The sequence below is a fragment of the Thamnophis sirtalis genome, unplaced genomic scaffold (assembly GCF_051295495.1).
Source record: "Thamnophis sirtalis isolate CommonGarterSnake01/CBP01778 unplaced genomic scaffold, rThaSir2_p1.2 scaffold_15, whole genome shotgun sequence".
NCBI lineage: Eukaryota > Metazoa > Chordata > Lepidosauria > Squamata > Natricidae > Thamnophis > Thamnophis sirtalis.
Genome location: NW_028261395.1, coordinates 46,021,344 through 46,041,990, shown reverse-complemented (window position 1 = coordinate 46,041,990; position 20,647 = coordinate 46,021,344). Strand labels below are relative to the sequence as shown.

The 20,647-nt window shown below is 47.9% G+C and overlaps 1 protein-coding gene across 1 annotated transcript in view; it reads right to left on the bottom strand.

Moving 5' to 3' along the window:
- The window catches only part of VPS13D (vacuolar protein sorting 13 homolog D), a 123,686-nt gene that overhangs the window by 62,806 nt on the left and 40,233 nt on the right, over positions 1–20,647 (bottom strand). The window contains 16 exon segments of the mRNA XM_087701822.1: positions 169–319; positions 1,573–1,620; positions 3,553–3,688; positions 4,461–4,613; positions 6,874–6,979; positions 9,550–9,624; positions 10,081–10,203; positions 11,434–11,574; positions 12,036–12,125; positions 13,562–13,768; positions 14,640–14,714; positions 15,083–15,290; positions 15,919–16,074; positions 16,847–16,980; positions 17,719–17,984; positions 19,287–19,496. Coding sequence (XP_087557948.1) covers positions 169–319; positions 1,573–1,620; positions 3,553–3,688; positions 4,461–4,613; positions 6,874–6,979; positions 9,550–9,624; positions 10,081–10,203; positions 11,434–11,574; positions 12,036–12,125; positions 13,562–13,768; positions 14,640–14,714; positions 15,083–15,290; positions 15,919–16,074; positions 16,847–16,980; positions 17,719–17,984; positions 19,287–19,496 — 2,279 coding nt within the window.

Sequence of the window (20,647 nt, the reverse complement as noted above, 5' to 3'; positions counted from 1 at the left end):
CCAGGTCCCTTTCTACTCTAATCAGATTGATTGATTGATTGATTGATTGATTGAAATGGTATGGGGTCTTCTGCTTGAGCAGGGGGTTGGACTAGAAGACCTCCGAGGTCCCTTCCAGCTCCGTTCTGATGGGAAGAAGAGCTGTCTTGTGGCTTCTGAAGCACTTACTGTCCGGTGCGGAAGGGCTGTCCAGCCTCAGCTCCATTGGCATTTCCAATTTGTTTTTCACAATCAAAGCGGAACGAACCGTGATGACCTTCCGGGCGCTTCCCTCCATGGTCACCGCAAAGACCACTCGAACTGGAGGCAAGGAGGAAAACTGTAAAAAGATACGTATTTTATTTGTTTTTTGTTTTTTTTAAAAAAAGAAAGACAAAAAACGGAATCCATTTTGCAGATACGGTGGACACAAACGCCCCCCAAATTCTACAACCGCTCGCACCGACTTTTATGTCCCCAATGATTTCCCTTAATAAGACGCACCGGTTTTTAATTTTTTTTTTTAAAAATGAGAAAATGTTTCTGCCTGAACATCAATTAAATAAAAATGCAACACCCCCCACCACCACTCAGCACCCCCGTTTTTATTGGAGCTCTTGCCTCACCATCAGGAGCTTTGTGAGTTCGATCCTAGGTAGAGGCAGATATTTTTCTCTCTCTGGGCACAATGAGTATATATATAGATAGATAGATAGATAGATAGATAGATTGATAGATAGATAGATAGATAGATACAGATACAGCAATAGATAGATAGATAGATAGATAGATAGATAGATAGATAGATATAGATAGATAGATATAGATATGTAGATACAGATATAGATACAGCGATAGATAGATAGATAAATAGATAGATAGATAGATAGATAGATATAGATAGATAGATATAGATATGTAGATACAGATATAGATACAGCGATAGATAGATAGATAGATATAGATAGATAGATATAGATATGTAGATACAGATACAGCGATAGATAGATAGATAGATAGATAGATAGATAGATAGATAGATAGATATAGATATGTAGATACAGATATAGATACAGCGATAGATAGATAGATAGATAGATAGAGATAGATAGATAGATAGATAGATATAGATATGTAGATACAGATACAGCAATAGATAGATAGATAGATAGATAGATAGATAGATAGATAGATAGATAAATAGATAGATAGATAGATAGATAGATAGATAGATATGCTGAAAAAAACTCCGCACTGGTGACGGGAAGGGCAGTAAGCACTCAGCTTCATTCAGTTGCCCCGACTCCACCCCAAAGCAAGGGATTACGGGGTCATTAAAGGATGATGATGATGACAGAAAGCTCCTCAACTAATAGTATCTGCTCGGAATTAGTCAAGGGAAGCTGGACCTAGCTCGCTTGTGGCTATTCAGGGATTCTCAGCTCACTCCTCTTTTGACTCCACCTTCGAGTTCCACCACTCCTTCTGCTACATCTCGTTTGCTAAAGGCGTTGTATGGTTTAAACAAACCGTAATACAATCACGCAAGGTTACGAAGGAATTGAAGGAGGGAGGAAAGGAAATTCAACTTACATAAACCTGCGGATGGATGATGTTGGTCCTACTTATTGGGCTGCCAACCTATGTAGAGAAAGAGCAGAAAAGCTGAATGTTGGCGCATGCGCGAGCACATGCACAAACACACACACACACGGTGACCCCTTGGCAACTTGCCAGTTCCCTCTCGTGCAGAACAATTTTTTTCTTAAAAAAAAAAAAAAAACCCCAACAACAAAACCAGGATGTGCATTCTAGGTAGTCCTCAATTTACAATCACACAGCAGCTGAGCCCAAAACATTTGTTAAATGAGTTTGGCCACATTTTATGATCTTTCTGGTCGTTACTTCAAGGGGTTTGTACAGATTCGGCAGGAAAAGAAACCTGAATTCCTGGAAAAGTGATTAGATTAGGATAGGATAGAAACTAGAATAGAGCAGAAGAAAGGAATAAAAATAGAATAGAATAGAATATATAGAATAGAATGGAGAATATATAGAAATAGAAAATATTAGAACAGAACATCAATCAATCAGAATAGAGCTGGAAGGGGCCTTGTAGGTCTTCTAGTCCAGCCCCCTGCTCAAGCAGGAGACCCTAGACCATTTCAATCCATCAATCAATCAGAATAGAGCTGGAAGGGACCTTGGAGGTCTTCTAGTCCAGCCCCCTGCTCAAGCAGGAGACCCTAGACCATTTCAATCCATCAATCAATCAGAATAGAGCTGGAAGGGGCCTTGGGGGTCTTCTAGTCCAACCCCCTGCTCAAGCAGGAGACCCTAGACCATTTCAATCCATCAATCAATCAGAATAGAGCTGGAAGGGGCCTTGGGGGTCTTCTAGTCCAACCCCCTGCTCAAGCAGGAGACCCTAGACCATTTCAATCCATCAATCAATCAGAATAGAGCTGGAAGGGGCCTTGGGGGTCTTCTAGTCCAACCCCCTGCTCAAGCAGGAGACCCTAGACCATTTCAATCCATCAATCAGTCAGAAAGAGCTGGAAGGGACCTTGGAGGTCTTCTAGTCCAGCCCCCTGCTCAAGCAGGCGACCCTAGACCATTTCAATCCATCAATCAATCAGAATAGAGCTGGAAGGGACCTTGGAGGTCTTCTAGTCCAACCCCCTGCTCAAGCAGGAGACCCTAGACCATTTCAATCCATCAATCAATCAGAATAGAGCTGGAAGGGGCCTTGGGGGTCTTCTAGTCCAACCCCCTGCTCAAGCAGGAGACCCTAGACCATTTCAATCCATCAATCAATCAGAATAGAGCTGGAAGGGGCCTTGGGGGTCTTCTAGTCCAACCCCCTGCTCAAGCAGGAGACCCTAGACCATTTCAATCCATCAATCAGTCAGAAAGAGCTGGAAGGGACCTTGGAGGTCTTCTAGTCCAACCCCCTGCTCAAGCAGGAGACCCTAGACCATTTCGATCAATCAATCAATCACAATAGAGCTGGAAGGGACCTCGGAGGTCTTCTAGTCCAGCCCCCTGCTCAAACAGGAGAACCTAAATCATTCCAGATAAGTTTCTGTCTAGACTCTTCTTGAAAACCTCCAGTGATGGAGCACTCACAATTTCTGGTTGCAAGCAGTTCCGCTGCTTATTTGTCTCTCACTGTTAGGAAGTTTCTCCTTAATTCCAGGAGACGATGGAAGCTGCCGAGCTGGCAAGATTGACAGCTTCGATTAGAGGTGGGGGGGAAATGCACGGATTGCTTTGAATGGTGACTTGGGCCTTTTTGCGTGAGACAATATATAAAATTATGCGTGGGTTTGATGATTGGTAAAAAGCAACAACAGGTAACAGGAGAAACAAAATGAATGTTGTAGTATTTGAGTTTTAATGTTCCAGGGTAGCAGAGTTGGAAGGGACCTTGGAGGTCTTCTAGTCCAACCTCCCACCCTCCAGTTTCAGAATTTAAGCTCCTTTTATTAGAGCCTCGTGTTTAGTGTTAAACAGAAGCTGGTTTATTTATTTATTTTTTTTGCCTGAAAAGAATAAAAGAATTCAACTTACCGTTGAGGATGAATTGCTTTTATCTGGAGCTGCGTAGCGGAAAAATATCCCCACCTTGTCAACTGACACAGGGCTGACGGCCTCCCAGCCGTTGACTCTCACTTGCAGTTGGTGAATTCCCAGGTCGTGGGTATGCCTGAAGGGGGGGGGTGTTTAAAAAAAAAAATCAATTTATGCCAAGACCCACGGAATGTTGTTTAGGAGAGGTAAAGGTTCCCCTGGCACATTCCCTCCTGACTCTAGGGGGCGGTGCTCATCTCCGTTTCAAAGCCGAAGAGCCAGCGCTGTCCGAAGACGTCTCCGTGGTCATGTGGCCGGCAGGACTCAACTCCCGAAGCCGCACGGATCGCTGGTCCCTTCCCACCAAAATTGGTGGTCCCTATTTTTCTACTTGCATTTTTTTTTTTAACGTGCTTTCGAACTGCTAGGTTGGCAGAAGCTGGGACAAGTCACGGGAGCTCCCTCCGTTACGCGGCGCTGGGGATTCGAACGGCCGACTTTTCTGATCGACGAGCTCAGCGTCTTAGCCACTGAGCCACCCCATGCCCTTGGTTTAGGAGAGAGGCAGGCCCGAACTGAGATCCCAAACGGGGAAAAATAATCACCCTGACCTCTTTTTCCATATTGCAACCCCGAATGAAATGCTTAACGAAGTACCAAAATGTGTAGTAAATTGACTTTTAATAAGAATACAGGTAGTCCTTGAATGACAAAGTTATATATGATAAACAGACAAATATACCCCCAACCGATGGGGAGAGTCTAAGAATAGAAAATGAGAAATATAAAATCCCTCCTTTCAGGCTGTCAACTAACCCTGCCCATCAAACAGACAGGTGGGAAAACGGTGAGAAAAACACTGGGGGGGGGGTGTTGTTCCCTTTCTCCCCCCCCACCGCCCGCCTCACCTGTGCCTCAGTTTCCCCTTGGCTTCGAAGGCGAAGGGGATCTCGTCTCCCGCCAGGACTTCCCGCCACTCGCTGACTTTATGGGCTTCGTCCAGGAATCTCTCCTTTTCCTCTGGCAGGACCGGAGGGCTCCCGCTGTGCAGGAGGGCCGCGCTGGAAAGCAAGAAACCAGGATCGTGAGTTCGAGTCCTGCCTTGGGGAGGAGGGGGGGTGTCTCCTTTTATCTCAAGTCCACTTTGAGGGGTTGTTGTGGTGGTGGGGAAAAAACAGGAGGGTGAGGAGGGGCGATGTGTGGGATTGTGTTCCTTGTCTTGAGCGATTGGTAAAACGATTATGGGGAGTCCTTGGCTGACCACCGTTCGCTTTAGTGGCCATTCGAAGTTACGCTGGCACTAAAAAAAAATTGGCCGTTTTTCACACTCACATTTACGATGGTCACAACGTCTAGCGATTCTCTTTCGCGACCTTCCGGCAAGCTAAGTGGAAAGCCGGATTTGCTTAACGACCAGGTGACTAAGTTAGTGGCTGCAGGGATTCACTTAACGGCGGTGGGCCAGAAAGATCCATAAAAGAGGGCAAAGCTGATTTTACCTATGTCTCACTGGACGTTGAAGAAATGCTCGGGGCTCCGCTTTGGTCGTTAAGCCGAGGACTCCCTGTGCGTTCCACGAAAGCTCGGCCGCCATCGAACGGCCGGCCGGAAGTCCCCCCCCCCCAAGCTTCCTTTTTTTTCCCCATAAAAAACTTGTTATTTTCCATTTTCATAACATATAATTGCATGCATACTATTACATAGCCAATATCATGTTGTGTTATTAAATAATTACATCAATTCATCTTGCCATCAACTACCGGAAAAAAAGAAAGAAAGAAAAACCAATTATTGGCTCTTCTGCTCTCCATACACCATATTTATACTTTATCCAACACTTTCTTCTGCCTCTCTCCTCCCCCTCCCTACCTCCTTTCTTCCCTCCATCCTTTTCTACTCTACTTCCCCTTCCTTTCTCCTTCTCCTCTCTCCCCTTTCCACTCCTCCTTATACATCTCATCTTCCCCCTTCACCCTCTCTCCTATCCCTCTCTTCCTATCTTTCTTCTCTCCTCTGCTTCCCACTCTTCCTCTCATTCACTTGGTGTATTTCAGCTTCTGAGCAGACTCCCTTTTGTGTTGATGGTATTTATAATTCCATGTCAATATACATAAAAAAGAAAAAAATAGCAGTGTACATGTACAATCGTAATACCTTTAAATAAACTCCATAGCATATAATCACATGTATACTATTACACAGTCAATATCATGTTGTATTATTAAGTACTTACATCAATTCATCTTACCATCAACTACCAAAGGGGGGGAAAAAACCAGTTATTGGCTCTTCTGCTCTCCATACACCATATTTATACCTTATCCGACACTTTCTTCCCCCTCTCTCCTCCCCCTTTCTACATCCTGTCTTCCCTCCATCATTTTCTACTCTACTTCCCCTTCCTTTCTCCTTCTCCTCTCTCCCCTTATCATTCCTCCTTATACACCTCATCTTCCCCCTTCCCGCTCTCTCCTATCCCTCTCTTCCTATCTTTCTTCTCTCCTCTGCTTCCAACTCTTCTACATCCTTTCTTCCCTCCATCATTTACTACTCTACTTCCCCTTCCTTTCTCCTTCTCCTCTCTCCCCTTACCACTCCTCCTTATACACCTCATCTTCCCCCCCTTGCCCTCTCTCCTATCCCTCTCTTCCTATCTTTCTTCTCTCCTCTACTACTGACTCTTCTGCATCCTGTCTTCCCTCCATCATTTTCTACTCTACTTCCCCTTCCTTTCTCCTTCTCCTCTCTCCCCTTACCACTCCTCCTTATACACCTCCTCTTCCCCCTTCCCCCTCTCTCCTGTCCCTCTCTTCCTTTCTTCTCTCCTCTGCTTCCAACTCTTCTACATCCTTTCTTCCCTCCACCATTTTCTACTCTACTTCCCCTTCCTTTCTCCTTCTCCTCTCTCCCCTTACCACTCCTCCTTATACACCTCATCTTCCCCCTTCCCCCTCTCTCCTGTCCCTCTCTTCCTATCTTTCTTCTCTCCTCTGCTTCCCACTCTTCCTCTCATTCACTTGGTGTATTTCAGCTTCTGAGCAAACTCCCTTTTGTGTTGATGGTATTTATAATTCCATTCCAATATACACAACATATCTTTTTTTTAAAAATAAATAAAGCAAGACAGTATACATGTACAATCATATTACTTTAAAACACAACACCCCTCCTCAAGCCTAATATACTTCCCTCCCTCCCCCCCTAATCCCCCCAACCTTCCCCCCCCCCGAACCAATACAAAGTATAAGTCTTTAACAAAAACAGTCTAAAATATATTTGAAAAGAAAGTAGAAAATCCCCCCCCCCCCCTCGCTTCCTTACCGAGTTGGGGTGGTGGTCATCGTGGCAAACCAGAGGGTGCAACCGGTGTGATTCCGGAGGGCGAAAGGCACGAAGGGCTGCCTCCGCTTGGGCGCCTTCATCTCAGCTGCGGAGGGAAGGAAGGAAGAAAAGGAAGAATGAAGGAGGGGACGAGGAGGGGAAGCGCAGAGCCGGGCCTCACCTACGAGGCTCAGCCTCAAAAAGGGGGTGTTTGTCTCTTTCTCTTGATGGGACAAGCGGGCGCCTTCCTAAGTCTCAACGCCTGGGGCGAGCAGCCCCCCCCCTCCCCATTTGAAAATCCCCACCCAGATAACTGGAAAGGAAGGGAAGGGGAAAAAAAGGGAAGCGAAGGAAAGGGAAAAGGGGAGGAGGAGGAGGAAAAGAGAAGGGAAAGGAAGGAAAGGAAGAAGGGAAAGGAAGGAAGAAGGGAAATGAAGGGCAGAGAAGGGAAGGGAGAAAGAAGGGGAAGGAAGGAAGGAGGGAGAGGGAAGGGAGGGAAAGGAAAGGAAGAAGGGAAAGGAAGGGAACGGGGGCATAAAACAGAAACCAAACCCAGCATGCTGAAACCCAGGAGATACATCTGGGCCGAGCTTTCTGAAATAGCCAATCTGATCAAGAAATTAAACAAAAAAAATCTGGTGCATTTTACTATGAAAACATCGGACCCCTCCCCCAATTTATTTTTCAGGTTAGTAATTTTGACTTCAACTCCCAGAATTCCTCAGAATAACAGAGTTGTAGGTGGAAGGGACCTTGGAGGTCTTCTAGTCCAACCCTCTGCTCAAGCAGGAGACCCTAGACCATTTCAATCAATCAATCAGAATAGCGTTGGAAGGGACCTTGGAGGCCTTCTAGTCCAGCCCCCTGCTCAAGCAGGAGACCCTGGACCATTTCAATCAATCAATCAATCAATCAATTGGAATAGAGCTGGAAGGGACCTTGGAGGTCTTCTAGTCCAACCCTCTGCTCAAGCAGGAGACCCCAGACCATTTCAATCAATCACTCAATCAATCAATCAATTGGAATAGAGTTGGAAGAGACCTTGGAGGTCTTCTAGTCCAACCCCCTGCTCAAGCAGGAGACCCTAGACCAGTGATGGTGAACTTTTTTGGCTCGCGTGCCAAAAGCAGGGGTGGTGGTGGAAGAGGGGGCATGTGCGTGCATGCCACACCCATAATGCAATGCCTGACCCCAGTACCCATGCGCACATGACCAGCACGACCCCCCCCCCATTTTTTGCATGCTTTTTTCGCCCTCCCCAGGCTCCAGAGGCTTTATAGGAGCCTGGGAAGAGCGAAAACAGCCTCCCCCATGAACCCCCACCCCAGAAGGGAAGCTCCTGAAGCCTCCGGTGGGCCTGGGGGGTGGGGCCCGTGGGAGGCTGTTTTCACCCTCCCCAGACTCCTATAAAGCCTCTGGAGACTGGGGAGGGCGAAAGATGTCCTCAAAAAAAGGCTGAAGTCACCTGGCCAGCCCGCAGATACGCGCTGGCCAGCTGACAGGGCAACGGCTCGTGTGCCCTGACAAATGGCTCCATGTGCCACCTGTGGCATGCGTGTCATAGGTTCGCCATCCCGGCCCTCGACCATTCCAGACAAATGCCTGTCCAGTCTCTTCTTGAAAACTTCCAGTGATGTCAACCCACGCCTTTTGAAGGCAACTTCTCTTCCACCGGTCACTTGTTCTGACTGTGATCAACCAATTAATGAATGTTTTTAACTAATTGTTCTAGCTCATGCGGGCTGAGAAATTCTGGGAGTGGAAGGTTCCATGAGTCTCAAAGTTGCCAAAGTGATCGCAATCTGAATCAAGAACTGGAAGGCCACATCGATCGATTTATCCGTCCATCCATCCATCTCTATTACCTATCTCTATCTATCAATCAATCATCTATCTATCTCTATATCTTAACTATCTCTCTCTCTCTCCATATCTATCTATCACTCTCTCTCCATCTCTCTCTCTCTATCAATCTCTCTATCCATACCTATCTATCAATCAGTCTCTCTCTATCCATATCTATCTATCTATCTATCTATCTATCTATCTATCTATCTATCTATCTATCTATCTATATTACTTTATTAATCAATCAATCAATCTCTCTCTCTCCATCCATCCATCCATCCATCCATCCATATCTATCTATTACCTCTCTCTATCCTATCTTTCTATCTATCTATCTATTACCTATCTCAATCAATCAATCAATCAATCAATCTCTCTATCCATCCATCCATCCTTCCATCCATCCATCCATCTCTATTACCTATCTCTACCCTATCTTTCTATCTCTATTACCTATCTCTATCTACCTATCAATCAATCTCTCCATCCATCCATCCATATCTATCTATTCCCTATCCCTATCCATCTATCTATCCATCTATCCATCTATCCATCTATCCATCTATCCATTTATCCATCCATCCATCCATCCATCCATCCATCTATCTATCTTTACCTCTATCAATCAATCTCTCTCTCTCTCCATCCATCTATCTCTATCTCTCTGTTACCTATCTCTATCCTATCTGTTTCTATTTCTCTCTCCCATCTCTCTATCTACTGTATCCATCCATCCACCCACCCGTCCTTAAGGGTTTGTGGGGAAAGGACGCCCGAGAGAAGCCAGGGGAGAGAGAGGGAAGCATCTGGACTCTGGGGATACGATACCTCTAGCATACATCTGGTGCTCTAGGTTAGTCAGGCTGGCTGTGCTCCTAGTTCTAAGGTAGGCAAGAGGAAGGCCTAGCAGACAGGAAAGACAATGTTAGCGAGGAAAGGGGGGGAGCAACAGGCAGCTCAGGGGGCAAGAAGGCGGCGGTCGGAAAGGGGGCGAGAAGCTGGCAGCACGAAGGTTCCCCCTGCGCCCAGCCAAGCGGGGTGGGAATAGGTTCCTTCCGACGGCTTCCGCCAGGCTGGGGCCTCCTGAGGCCGCTTGGACTACAATTCCCAGCCTTGAAGACGCGAGAGACTCCCACTGGGGCTTGTAGTCCTACGGATCGGAGTCGGGGACCGTTCAGAGTCACGACGGCATTGAGAAAAGTCGCTTGGGGCTTTTAGGGGGGGATTGGGGAGGGGGGAAACGTCATCTGTAGAGGAGGGGGTCTGAAGCATCTGACCGGAGGCTGTGCAGGGGGGTCACGGTGACTACCTCCGTGAGGCAGGCATGGAGGCCACAGGGAGTGGGGGCGGGGGGCACACCTTGCCTGAAGGAAGGGGGGTCCACGGAGGAGCCCACCCAGTCTTCGGACTCCAGGTCGGTGGCTTCTTTCTCCTGGCTGCAGTAATCGGCCATCCAGGACTGCTTGGTGCTGGCGTATTGCTCTAGGAAGGGAGACAAGAGATGGATGAATGAATGAATGAATGAATGAATGAATGAATGAATGAATGAACGAATGAATGGAGAGAGGGTGGGAGGGAGGGAAGGGAGGAGGAAGGAAGAAAAGGAATGGAGGGAGGGAAGGAATGGAGGAAAGAAAGAGAACAAAGGAGAGATGGAGGGAAGAGGGAGGAAAGGAAGGAGGGAGGGAAGAAAGGAAGGAGGGAAGGGGGAGGAAAGGAAGGGAGGAATGGAAGAAAGGAAGGAAGAGGAATAGCAATAGCAATAGCAGTTAGACTTATATACCGCTTCATAGGGCTTTCAGCCCTCTCTAAGCGGTTTACAGAGTCAGCATATCGCCCCCAACAACAATCCGGGTCCTCATTTCACCCACCTCGGAAGGATGGAAGGCTGAGGCCACCTTGAGCCGGTGAGATTAGAACCGCTGAAGTGCAGATAACAGTCAGCTGAAGTGGCCTGCAGTACTGCACCCTAACCACTGCGCCACCTGGGCTCTTCAAGGAAGGAAGGAAGAAGGAAAGGAAGAAGGAAGGAGGGATGGATGGATGGGAAGGAAGGAAGGCAGGAAGGAAAAAAGGAAGGAGAAGGGAAGAAAGAAGGAAAGGAAAGAAGGAAGGCAGGAAGGAAAGAAGGAAGGAAAAGGGAGGTGGGAGAAGGAAGAAAGGGAGGGAGGGAGGAAGGGAAAGGAAGGAGGGAAGGGAAAGGAAAGAGGAAAGGAGGAAGGGAGGAATGGAAGGAGGGAAGGAAGAGGAAGGAAGGAAGAAGGAAGGAGGGATGGATGGGAAGGCAGGAAGGAAGGAAAAGGAAGGCAGGAAGGAATAAAGGAAGGAGAAGGGAAGAAAGAAGGAAAGGAAAGAAGGAAGGAAAAGGGAGGTGGGAGAAGGAAGGAAGGAAGGAAGGAAGGAAGGAAGGAAGGAAGGAAGGAAGGAAGGAAAGAAGGAAAAGGAAGGTGGGAGAAGGGAGAAAGGAAGGAAGGAAGGAAGGAAGGAAGGAAGGAAGGAAGGAAGGAAGGAAGGAAGGAAAGAAGGAAAAGGAAGGTGGGAGAAGGGAGAAAGGAAGGAAGGAAGGAAAGAAGGAAAAGGAAGGTGGGAGAAGGGAGAAAGGAAGGAAGGAAGGAAGGAAGGAGGCCTCCTGCACCACAGCTGGGACAAGAGCTCTACGCAGTTCTTCCAGCTGTGACTGACAGGAACGGACTTTCCCCACCAACAACCTACCAATTAACCTGGATGTGATGTTGACATCCAGGCGGTGCTTAGCCTTGACTTCCAGCTTCAGCCGCGAGGGGTGGAGGCGGCTGGCCGGCTGCCGTTGCCAAAACACGGAGCAGGGCCAAGGCTCGATGAAGGGCTCCCAACCTGGGACCAAAAAAGGAGAGAGAAATTGCCTTCACGGCGCCTGCAATTGAGAGTCTAGGCCGAGAAACCGGGTGACGGCGAGTTCTGGTCCCATCTTGGGCATACAAAGCCAGCTGGGTGACTTTTGTGCCAGCCACTTTCCCTCGGCCCCAAGGAGGAGACAACGGCATTTGGAAAACCCCTAGAAAACCACAGGGATGGAACCAGAGGGTCTCCAAGAACCCAGACTGCAGGGAATCAAAATAAATATATACCCACAGAAACTGAGCCGCGAATTTTGGTTGCTAAGCGAGGCAGTTGCTAAGCGGGTCTCTCTTGCCCCAGTTGTTAAGGGGACCTTTGCAGTTGTTAAGTTGGACACGGGTCGATAAGGGAGCCCGGCTTCAGTGGCGCTGTGACTTCGAACGGTCACCGGTTGTAAGTCGAGGACCAGCCCAGCCGTGCTAGCGGCAGAGACTTACCGGAGAGTTCCCGGTTGTAATAGTCGCCGGAGAGCGTGAAGTGAGCGTAGCCTTCTGGGCTGGCTCTCAAATGCTGGAGGAAGTTCAAACCTGCAGGGAAACGGCGGTTAGTCACAATGCTGCCACGCTTTCTGTTCTTCTACTATGCCTTTTTCTATGGTGGGGAAATAGGGAGTTAGATGAGAGGTAGCCATAACAACATTCTTTCTAGAAAGCCAAGGTCATTCTTTTCTCTTTGCACCTCTGCACCTGACCGGAACTGGATGGGCATTGCATTATGGGTGTCCTCAGCCCGTGAGGACAAAAAGGTTAGCCATCACTGGTATAAGGTCTCCTGCTTGAGCTGGGGGTTGGACTAGAAGACCTCCAAGGTCCCCTTCCAACTCTGCTATTGTAAATTCCCTTGTGGATCTTTGGTCTGCCACGCTTTCTATTATTCTACTATGCCTTTTTCTATGGTGGGAAAATATGGAGTTAGATGATAGGTAGCCATAACAACATTCTTTCTAGAAAGCCAAGCTCATCCTTTTCTCTTTGCACCTCTGCACCTGACCGGAACTGGATGGGCATTGCATTATGGGTGTCCTCAGCCCGTGAGGACAAAAAGGTTAGCCATCACTGATATAAGGTCTCCTGCTTGAGCAGGGGGTTGGACTAGAAGACCTCCAAGGTCCCTTCCAGCTCCATTCTCATTGATTGATTGAAATGGTCTGGGGTCTCCTGCTTGAGCAGTGGGGCTGGACTAAAAGACCTCGGAGGTCCCTTTCAGCTCTCTGCTGGATGGATTGATATGATCTAGGAAGGATCTCCTGTTTGAGAAGGGGGTTGGACTAGAAGACCTTCAAGGTCCCTCCCAGCTCTCTGCTGGATGGATTGATATGATCTAGGAAGGATCTCCTGTTTGAGAAGGGGGTTGGACTAGAAGACCTTCAAGGTCCCTCCCAGCACTCTGCTGGATGGATTGATATGATCTAGGAAGGATCTCCTGTTTGAGAAGGGGGTTGGACTAGAAGACCTTCAAGGTCCCCCCCAGCTTTTATTCTGTTATTTCCTTCCTTCCTTCCTTCCTTCCTTCCTCCCTCCCTCCCTCCCTCCCTCCCTCCCTCCCTCCCTCCCTCTCCTTCATCAGAGAATTAGACTAGAACAGTGTTTCCCAACCTTGGCAATCTGAAGATGTCCGGACTTCAACTCCCAGAATTCCCCAGCCAGCATTCGCTGGCTGGGGAATTCTGGGAGTTGAAGTCCGGACATCTTCAAGTTGCCAAGGTTGGGAAACACTGGACTAGAAGACCTCCAAAGTCCCTTCCAGCTCTTTTAATCTGTAATTGTAATCCCAAACCAGTGGAACAGCTTGCCACCACAAGTTGTGAGTGGCTCCATCCCTGAAGGCTTGTAAGAAGAGACTGGACAGCCATTGGTCTGGAATGGTATAGTTTTTTTCCCTGCCTGAGCGGGGGGGGGGGTTGGACTGGATGACCTCCAAGGTCCCCTTCCGACTCTTCGCATTTCGCTTTCTAAAGACTTACGGGAAAAGGTCAGCTCCGCCAGAGGGACGTCGCAGTCCATGCAGTCGTCGATGAAACAAATGCAGATGCTCTCCGCTTTGACTTCCACCCCGGAGACCAGCCGAAGGGCCCTGGGGCCCTGCCCGTCTGTGCCGCAGGACTCGAACCCGGAGCGCTTCAAAGGCTCGGCGTTCTTGAAGAGCCAGCTGGCGGCTTTCTTCAGCTGACCTGACCGAGACACCGAGGAAAGGAAAGTCAAGAGGGAATCCGGCGTCTTGCCACGATAATGTTGTGCTGAACATTTTCCAGGCTGTGTTGCCCTTTGAATGCTCCATTCGACAACCTCCCTTGCTGTGGTCGTTAAGTGAAACCACTGCAGTCAGTTTTCTCTGAGTTGCTCGGTTGCAAACAACCAACTATTATCCTGGTTGGAAATAATGGTGCAGTTTTACTTTAGCTTAGTTTAGCTTATCTTAGTTTATCTTAGTTTATCCTAATTTATTTTATCTTAGTTTAGCTTAATTTAGCTTATTTTAGCTTAAGTTTAGTTTAAACTTATCTTAGTTTAACGTTAGTTTAGTTTAGTTTAACTTATCTTAGTTTATCAACTTCGTTTATCTTAATTTAGCTTAGTTTATCTTTATCTTAATTTAACTTATCTTAGTTTAAATTTAGTTTAGTTTAGCTTAATTTACTTTAGCTTATTTTAGTTTAGATTAATTTAGTTTATTAGTTTAAATTTAGTTTAGTTTAGCGTAGTTTAGCTTAATTTAGTTTATCTTAAGTTTGTTAAATTTAGTTTAGCTTAATTTAGTTTAGTTTATCTTAATTTAGCTTATCTTAGTTTAAGTTAAGTTTATCTTAGTTTAGTTATCTTAATTTAAGTTTAGTTTATCTTAGATTATCTTAGTTTATCTTATCTTAGTTTAAATTTAGTTTAGATTATTTTAGTTTATCTCATCTTAGTTTAGCATAGTTTATATCTTACTTATCTTTGTTTAGATTATTGTCATTGCACCTTGCACAATGAAATTAAATGCCAACTTCAGTGTACATTACACATAAAAACTTTTACAATAACTCTCTACAAATAACACACCTTGGCAATCCAGCAGAGCCTTCCGACAGTCGTCCAGGCTGAAGCCCAGTTCCTGCAGGCGGGCCAGCTGCACTTCTGGAAGGAAACAAGGATCACAAATTGAAGGGTTTTATTCCATTTAGGGCAATTTTGCTTTGGAGGTAGTTTTCTTTTTCTTTTAAATGGACAACTCTTGTCATTTTTTTGTTGTCGATTTACAACAACGGAGCCCAAAATTTCCGTGGTTAAGGGAGGATTTGCTAAGTGGGTTTTGTCCCGTTATACGACCTTCCACGTCAATTTTGGCCTCACCTGCCATCGTATGTCGAGTGACCACCCGTATTTAGAACCCATGCCAACCCCCGATGCCCATATCCCGATATCTGGGCTCCGACAGAGCAGCACCGGGGGGGGGGGGTTCGGAGGCAGAGGAGTGAGCCTCAATTTGAAACCGACGTTCCTACCGAGGACGGGATCCAGCGGCCTCTTCGCTCCCTCCATCCGTTCGGCGCTTGTTCCCGAAATCTCACTTGGGCCAGAAGGGGCCGGAGAGTCCGTGGCGGGGGGGCTGGGCAGCACCCCGCTGGTCTGCTTGGAGATGGACTTGGCGATGGCCAGAAAGAGCTGGACGTCGTTGTAAGAGAGGCGGATGTCGAGCGTTTGCAACTGGATCTGGGAGGCGGGAGGAAGGGGGGGGGGGAGAGTGTGTGGGGGGGAAACAGCAGGCGGGGAGAGAGAAAAAAAGACCCATCTGAACATCGAGGGGACGGTGAAGGCAGATTCTCTTTGGAGAGGCTGCTAGGTTTCCCCAAATTGGATGTGAAAAGGGAAATTCCTCGCGGGTGGGGAAAGTCTGGCGCTTCGGGATAAGATCTATTCCAATCAATCCATCAGAATAGAGCTGGAAGGGGCCTTGGAGATCTTCTAGTCCAGCCCCTTGCTCAAGCAGGAGACCCTAGATCATATCAATCAATCAATCAATCAATCAGAACAGAGCTGGAAGGGACCTTCAAGGTCCTCTAATCCAGCCCCCTGCTCAAGCAGGAAACCATAGGCCATTACAATCAATCAATCAATCAATCAATCAATCAGAATGGAGCTGGAAGGGACCTTGGAGGTCTTCTAGTCCAACCTCCTGCTCAAGCAGGAGACAATAGATCATATCAATCAATCAATCAGAATGGAGCTGGAAGAGCCCTTGGAGGTCTTCTAGTCCAACCCCCTGCTCAAGTAGGAGATCCAAGACCATTTCAGACAAATGGCTCTCCAACCTCTCCTTTAAAACCTCCAGTGTCAATACCTCTAGAAGGGGAGGGAAGTCTCCGCCGTTGAAAGCGTCCAAGAGACCCGATCCGTTCGGGTAGGAAGAATTCCCCACGAGTTCCACCTGGATCAGGGCCGGATCGAGGATGGAGAGGGCCGTTTCCTGCTCGTTGCCCAGCCGGCAGGAGAAAACCTGAGAGAGCAGAACGCCGCGATTCATTTAACAGCTGTTGGCGAGGAAGGTTTTTAAAAGGGGACAATTGAACAAACGTCTCCCTCGGCAACCTAAATCATCTCCCCCTCCCCAATAATCCCTTGCGGGGTTGGAGTCTGAGCAACTGAATGGAGTTGAGTGTTTTACTGGCCGGACGCCCATCGTGTCGCCAGTACGGAATTTTGTTCGGCAGAAATATTCTCATTGTGCCCAGAGAGAGAGAGAGAGAGAAATATCTGCCTCTACCTAGAATTGAACTCACAAACCTCCTGATGGTGAGACGACAACTCCACCTCTTAGGCCATCACCCCCACTCACGTTAATTGAAGATTCATCTTCTTTTAATGACCCACCTCCCCCCCCATAATCTCTTGCGGGGTTGGAGTCTGGGCAAAGAGTGTTTCCTGGCCAGATGCCCTTCCCTGTCGCCAATGAGGAGTTTTGTTCGGCAGATACATTCTCATCGTGCCCAGAGAGACCGAGAGAAATATCTGCCTGTACCTAGGATCGAACTCACAAACCTCCTGATGGTGAGGCAAGAGCTCCACCTGCAGGCCACCGCACCATTCCGCTTAGCAACCCACATCTGGGGCTCAATTGTGGTCGTAAGCTGAGGACTTCCTGTCCTTAAAAACGCCGAGCCTCCGACAGGGACTCAGGATGCAATCGGTCATAACGAAGATGCTACGGGTATGGAAACTGCCCCACCCCCACCCCGGGCGGGGGGGGGGGGGCAACCCAGCGTTCTCACCTCGATGCCCGAGAGGCTGCCGGAGAAAGGATGGTCGACCACCTTGGGCTTGTAGGTGAGGACGGTCGTGCCCTTCAGAATGACCGCGTTAGTGTCCGAGCAGGTCGTGTCTTCAACCACCACGAATTCTGTATCTGGAGGAAGGGAATCGAAGGGTGGGTGAACTGGGAGGAAGCCTCCCTATAGATTTGCCTTTAATTTATTTAACAAAAGGAATTTATTTAATGTAGGGAATCCTTGGCTTCCTGAGCGGAGCTGGCGGCAGACTCGGGAGATGAGGAGGTGGGGGAGGAAGACGGGCCGGTGCTGGAGGCTGGCGAAGGCTCTGATGTACGCTCTACGTCGGACACAGAGATAGAGCCAGGGGCCATCCGACATTTCCCAGCTGCCTTCGGAGGCGAAAATGAGTGAGGAGGAGGAGCAGCTGGGGCCTGTTCCAGATGTGCGTATGCACAGAGCAGTTAGGAGAGGAGGACAAGGGAGGACAAGGAGTTGACTCGGGAAGCAAAGCACATGTGGGCGCTGAATGGCCCCTCCCTGGCTGGGGAATAAATAGAAGGAAAGGGGAGTGGCTGTCGTAGGAGACAACAGTTCGTATTTCTGAAGAGGTTGAGGACTTTTAACTCCTACAGATGTTGGGACTCAACTGGCAAATCCATTTAATCAATTATTTCCATTCTTATTTTTCGGTAATAGCCGACTCGAATAGGCTGCTTTGCAAATAATTAGCTTGAGTTTACACAAAAAAAGCCAAATCCAGAGGATGATTTGGTCCAGGTTTGACCTTCGGCATCTTGGCTGAACCTGTTTCGTTCAATAAACCATAATTAAACCACGATTTAAGGTTTCCGATAGGAAACCCTAACGCTTACCAGTCACGTTGACCTTGACCTCCAGCTGTTTCTCGGTGGAGATCTGGAGCGAAGAACGCTTGGTGACGATCCCGCATTTGATGGTTTTGGGGACAACTGCCGTTTCGCCCCCCAGGCTCCGCTGGGAAGCAGGAGGCGGGTGGGCAGGCTTTCTGGGGTCGCTGGGGGTTTGGAGGAAGTCGTGGACCAGCACCAGCCAATCAAAGATCAGGAAGACACGGAGGTTGTTTAGGACGACCGTGAAGGAGGAGGCGTCTTTGGTCGACCTGGAAGGGAGGAAAGGAAGAGGAAGGGTAACAAGGAAGCCTCCTTCCATCCTTCCCTTTCTCCTTCCTTCCCTTCTTTTTTCCTTCTCCCTTCCTTTTTTTTGCTTTTCCTTCATTCCTTCTTTCTCCACCTCCTGCCCCTCCCCTTTCTCCCTCCTTCCTTAATATTTTCCTTCCTTCTTCTCTTCCTTCTCCTCTTTTTCTTTCCTTCCTTTTCCTCCTCCTATCCCTCCCTTCTCCATCCTTCCTTCCTTCCTTTCTTCCTCCTCTTTTTTCCTTCTTCCTCTCCTTTTTCCTTCCTCCTCCTCTCTTCCTTCCCCTTTTTCTTTCCTTATCCTCTTTCTCTTTCTTTCCTTCTCACCTTCCCTCTCTTCCTCTATTCCCTTTCTTCCTCCTTTCCCTCCCTTCTCCTTCCTTCCCTTTTCTTCCCTCTCTCCTTCCTTTCCCTTTCTTTCTTCCTTCCCTTTTTCTCCTTCCTTCCTTTCGCCATCCTTCCTTCTTCCCTTTCTTCTCCTCTCCTTTTCTTTCCTCCTTCCTTCCTACCTTTTCCTCCTCCTGTCTTTCTCCTCTTTCTCCCTCCCTCTCTTCCCCTTCATTAAAGATGGTTAGTAATTTTCACTGAACTATAAGCCACACTGAAACTTTTCCAGCTGAAATGTCAAATGTTAATTATATTTAAATAGATTTCTATGATATACTGTTTCTAGGTTGTAGAAACAGAGTCGGAAGGGACCTCGGAGGTCTTCTAGTCCAACCCCATGCTCAAGGAGGAGACCCTGGACCATTTCAGTCAATCAGAATAGAGTTGGAAGGGACTTCAGAGGTCTTCTAGTCCAACCTCCTGCTCAAGCAGGAGACCCTAGACCATTTCAATCAATCAATCGATCAATCAGAATAGAAGACCTGTGAGGTCTTCTAATCCAACCCCCTGCTCACACAGGAGACCCTAGACCATTTCAGTCAATCAGAATAGAGTTGGAAGGGACCTTGGAGGTCTTCTAGTCCAACCCCCTGCTCAAGCAGGAGGCGCTAGACCATTTCAGAGAGGTGACTGTCCAACCTCTACTTAAAAACCTCCAGTGATGGAGCACCCACAACTTCTAGTGGCAAGCCATCCCGCGGGTTAATTGTTCTGATGTTTAATTAATTGTTCGGAAGAGGCTGGGAATCGGCGGTGCTTTCGCTTGGAGTCCTGCATTAAGCAAGGTGTTCCACTCCAAAGCACGGAGGAACCCTTCCGACTCTAGGCCCCTGGGCTCCCCCGGGGCCTTCTGGGAAAAAGGGACCGGAGGCTTCCTCGACCTGTAATGCAGTTCGATCTGGATGGCCCCTTGAGAATGGTTGCTTTTCGAAGGCTGGAAAATGCAGCTGAAGACGTTGGGCGTTTCCGCGGAGGCCGCCTGCCCGCCGTACCGCGTGTCGAACGCCATCATGGAGTGGGAGACCAGGTTGATGGTTCGGGTTTGATTGGAGAAGCTCTCAAATAGCAGCTTTGATTTTTTAAAGTCGAACCTAAACAAATTTGGAGGGAGGGGGAGGGAGGGAGGGAGGGAGAAGGCAGAGATGGAAGAGAGCGAGAGAGAAAGGGAAGAGTTAGGAGAGGGAGGGAGAAAGGGAGAGAAGAAGAGAAAGGGTGGAGAGACAGAAAGAAAGAGAGGGAGAGAAGAAGAGAAAGAGGCAGACAGACAGAAAGAGAGGGAGGAGAGAAAGGGAAAGAGAGGAGAGAGAGTAAAGAAAAGGGAGAGAGAGGAAGGAGAGAGAAGAGAGAGAAAGAGTTAAGAGAGGGAGGGAGAAAGGGAGAGAAAAAGAGAAAGGGCGGAGAGACAGAAAGAGAGAGAGAAGAGAGGGAGAGAAGAAGAGAGAGAGGCAGACAGAAAGAGAGGGAGGAGAGAAAGGGAGAGAGAGGAGAGAGAGTAAAGAAAAGGGAGAGAGAGGAAGGAGAGAGAAGAGAGAGAAAGAGTTAAGAGAGGGAGGGGGAAAGGGAGAGAAGAAGAGAAAGGGTGGAGAGACAGAAAGAGAGAGAGAAGAAAGGGAGAGAAGAAGAGAGAAAGGCAGACAGACAGAAAGAGAGGGAGGAGAGAAAGGGAGAGAGAGAGAGGAGTGAGTAAAGAAAAGGGAGAGAGAGGAAGGAGAGAAGAGAGAGAAAGAGTTAAGAGAGGGAGGGAGAAAGGGAGAGAAAAAGAGAAAGGGTGGAGAGAAAGAAAGAGAGAGAGAAGAGAGGGAGTGAAGAAGAAGAGAGAGGCAGACAGATAGAAAGAGAGGGAGGAGAAAGGGAGAGAGAAAGAGAGAATTAAGAGGGAGGGAGAAAGGGGGAGAAGAAGAGAAAGGGTGGAGAGACAGAAAGAGAGAGGGGGAGGAGAGAGAGTCGAGAAAGGGAAAGAAGAGGAGAGACAGAGAGAGAGAAGAGAGAGACAGATGAAGGAAGAGAAAGAAAGGAGAGGAGAGAGAGAAAGAGAGAAGAGAGAAAGAGAGAAGAGAGAGACAGAAGAAGGAAGAGAAAGAAAGGAGAGGAGAGAGAGAAAGAGTTCGGAGAGAAAGAGAGAAGAGAGAGACAGAAGAAGGAAGAGAAAGAAAGGAGAGGAAAGAGAGAAAGAGTTAGGAGAGAAAGAGAGAAGAGAGAGAAAAGAGAGAGACAGAAGAAGGAAGAGAAAGAAAGGAGAGGA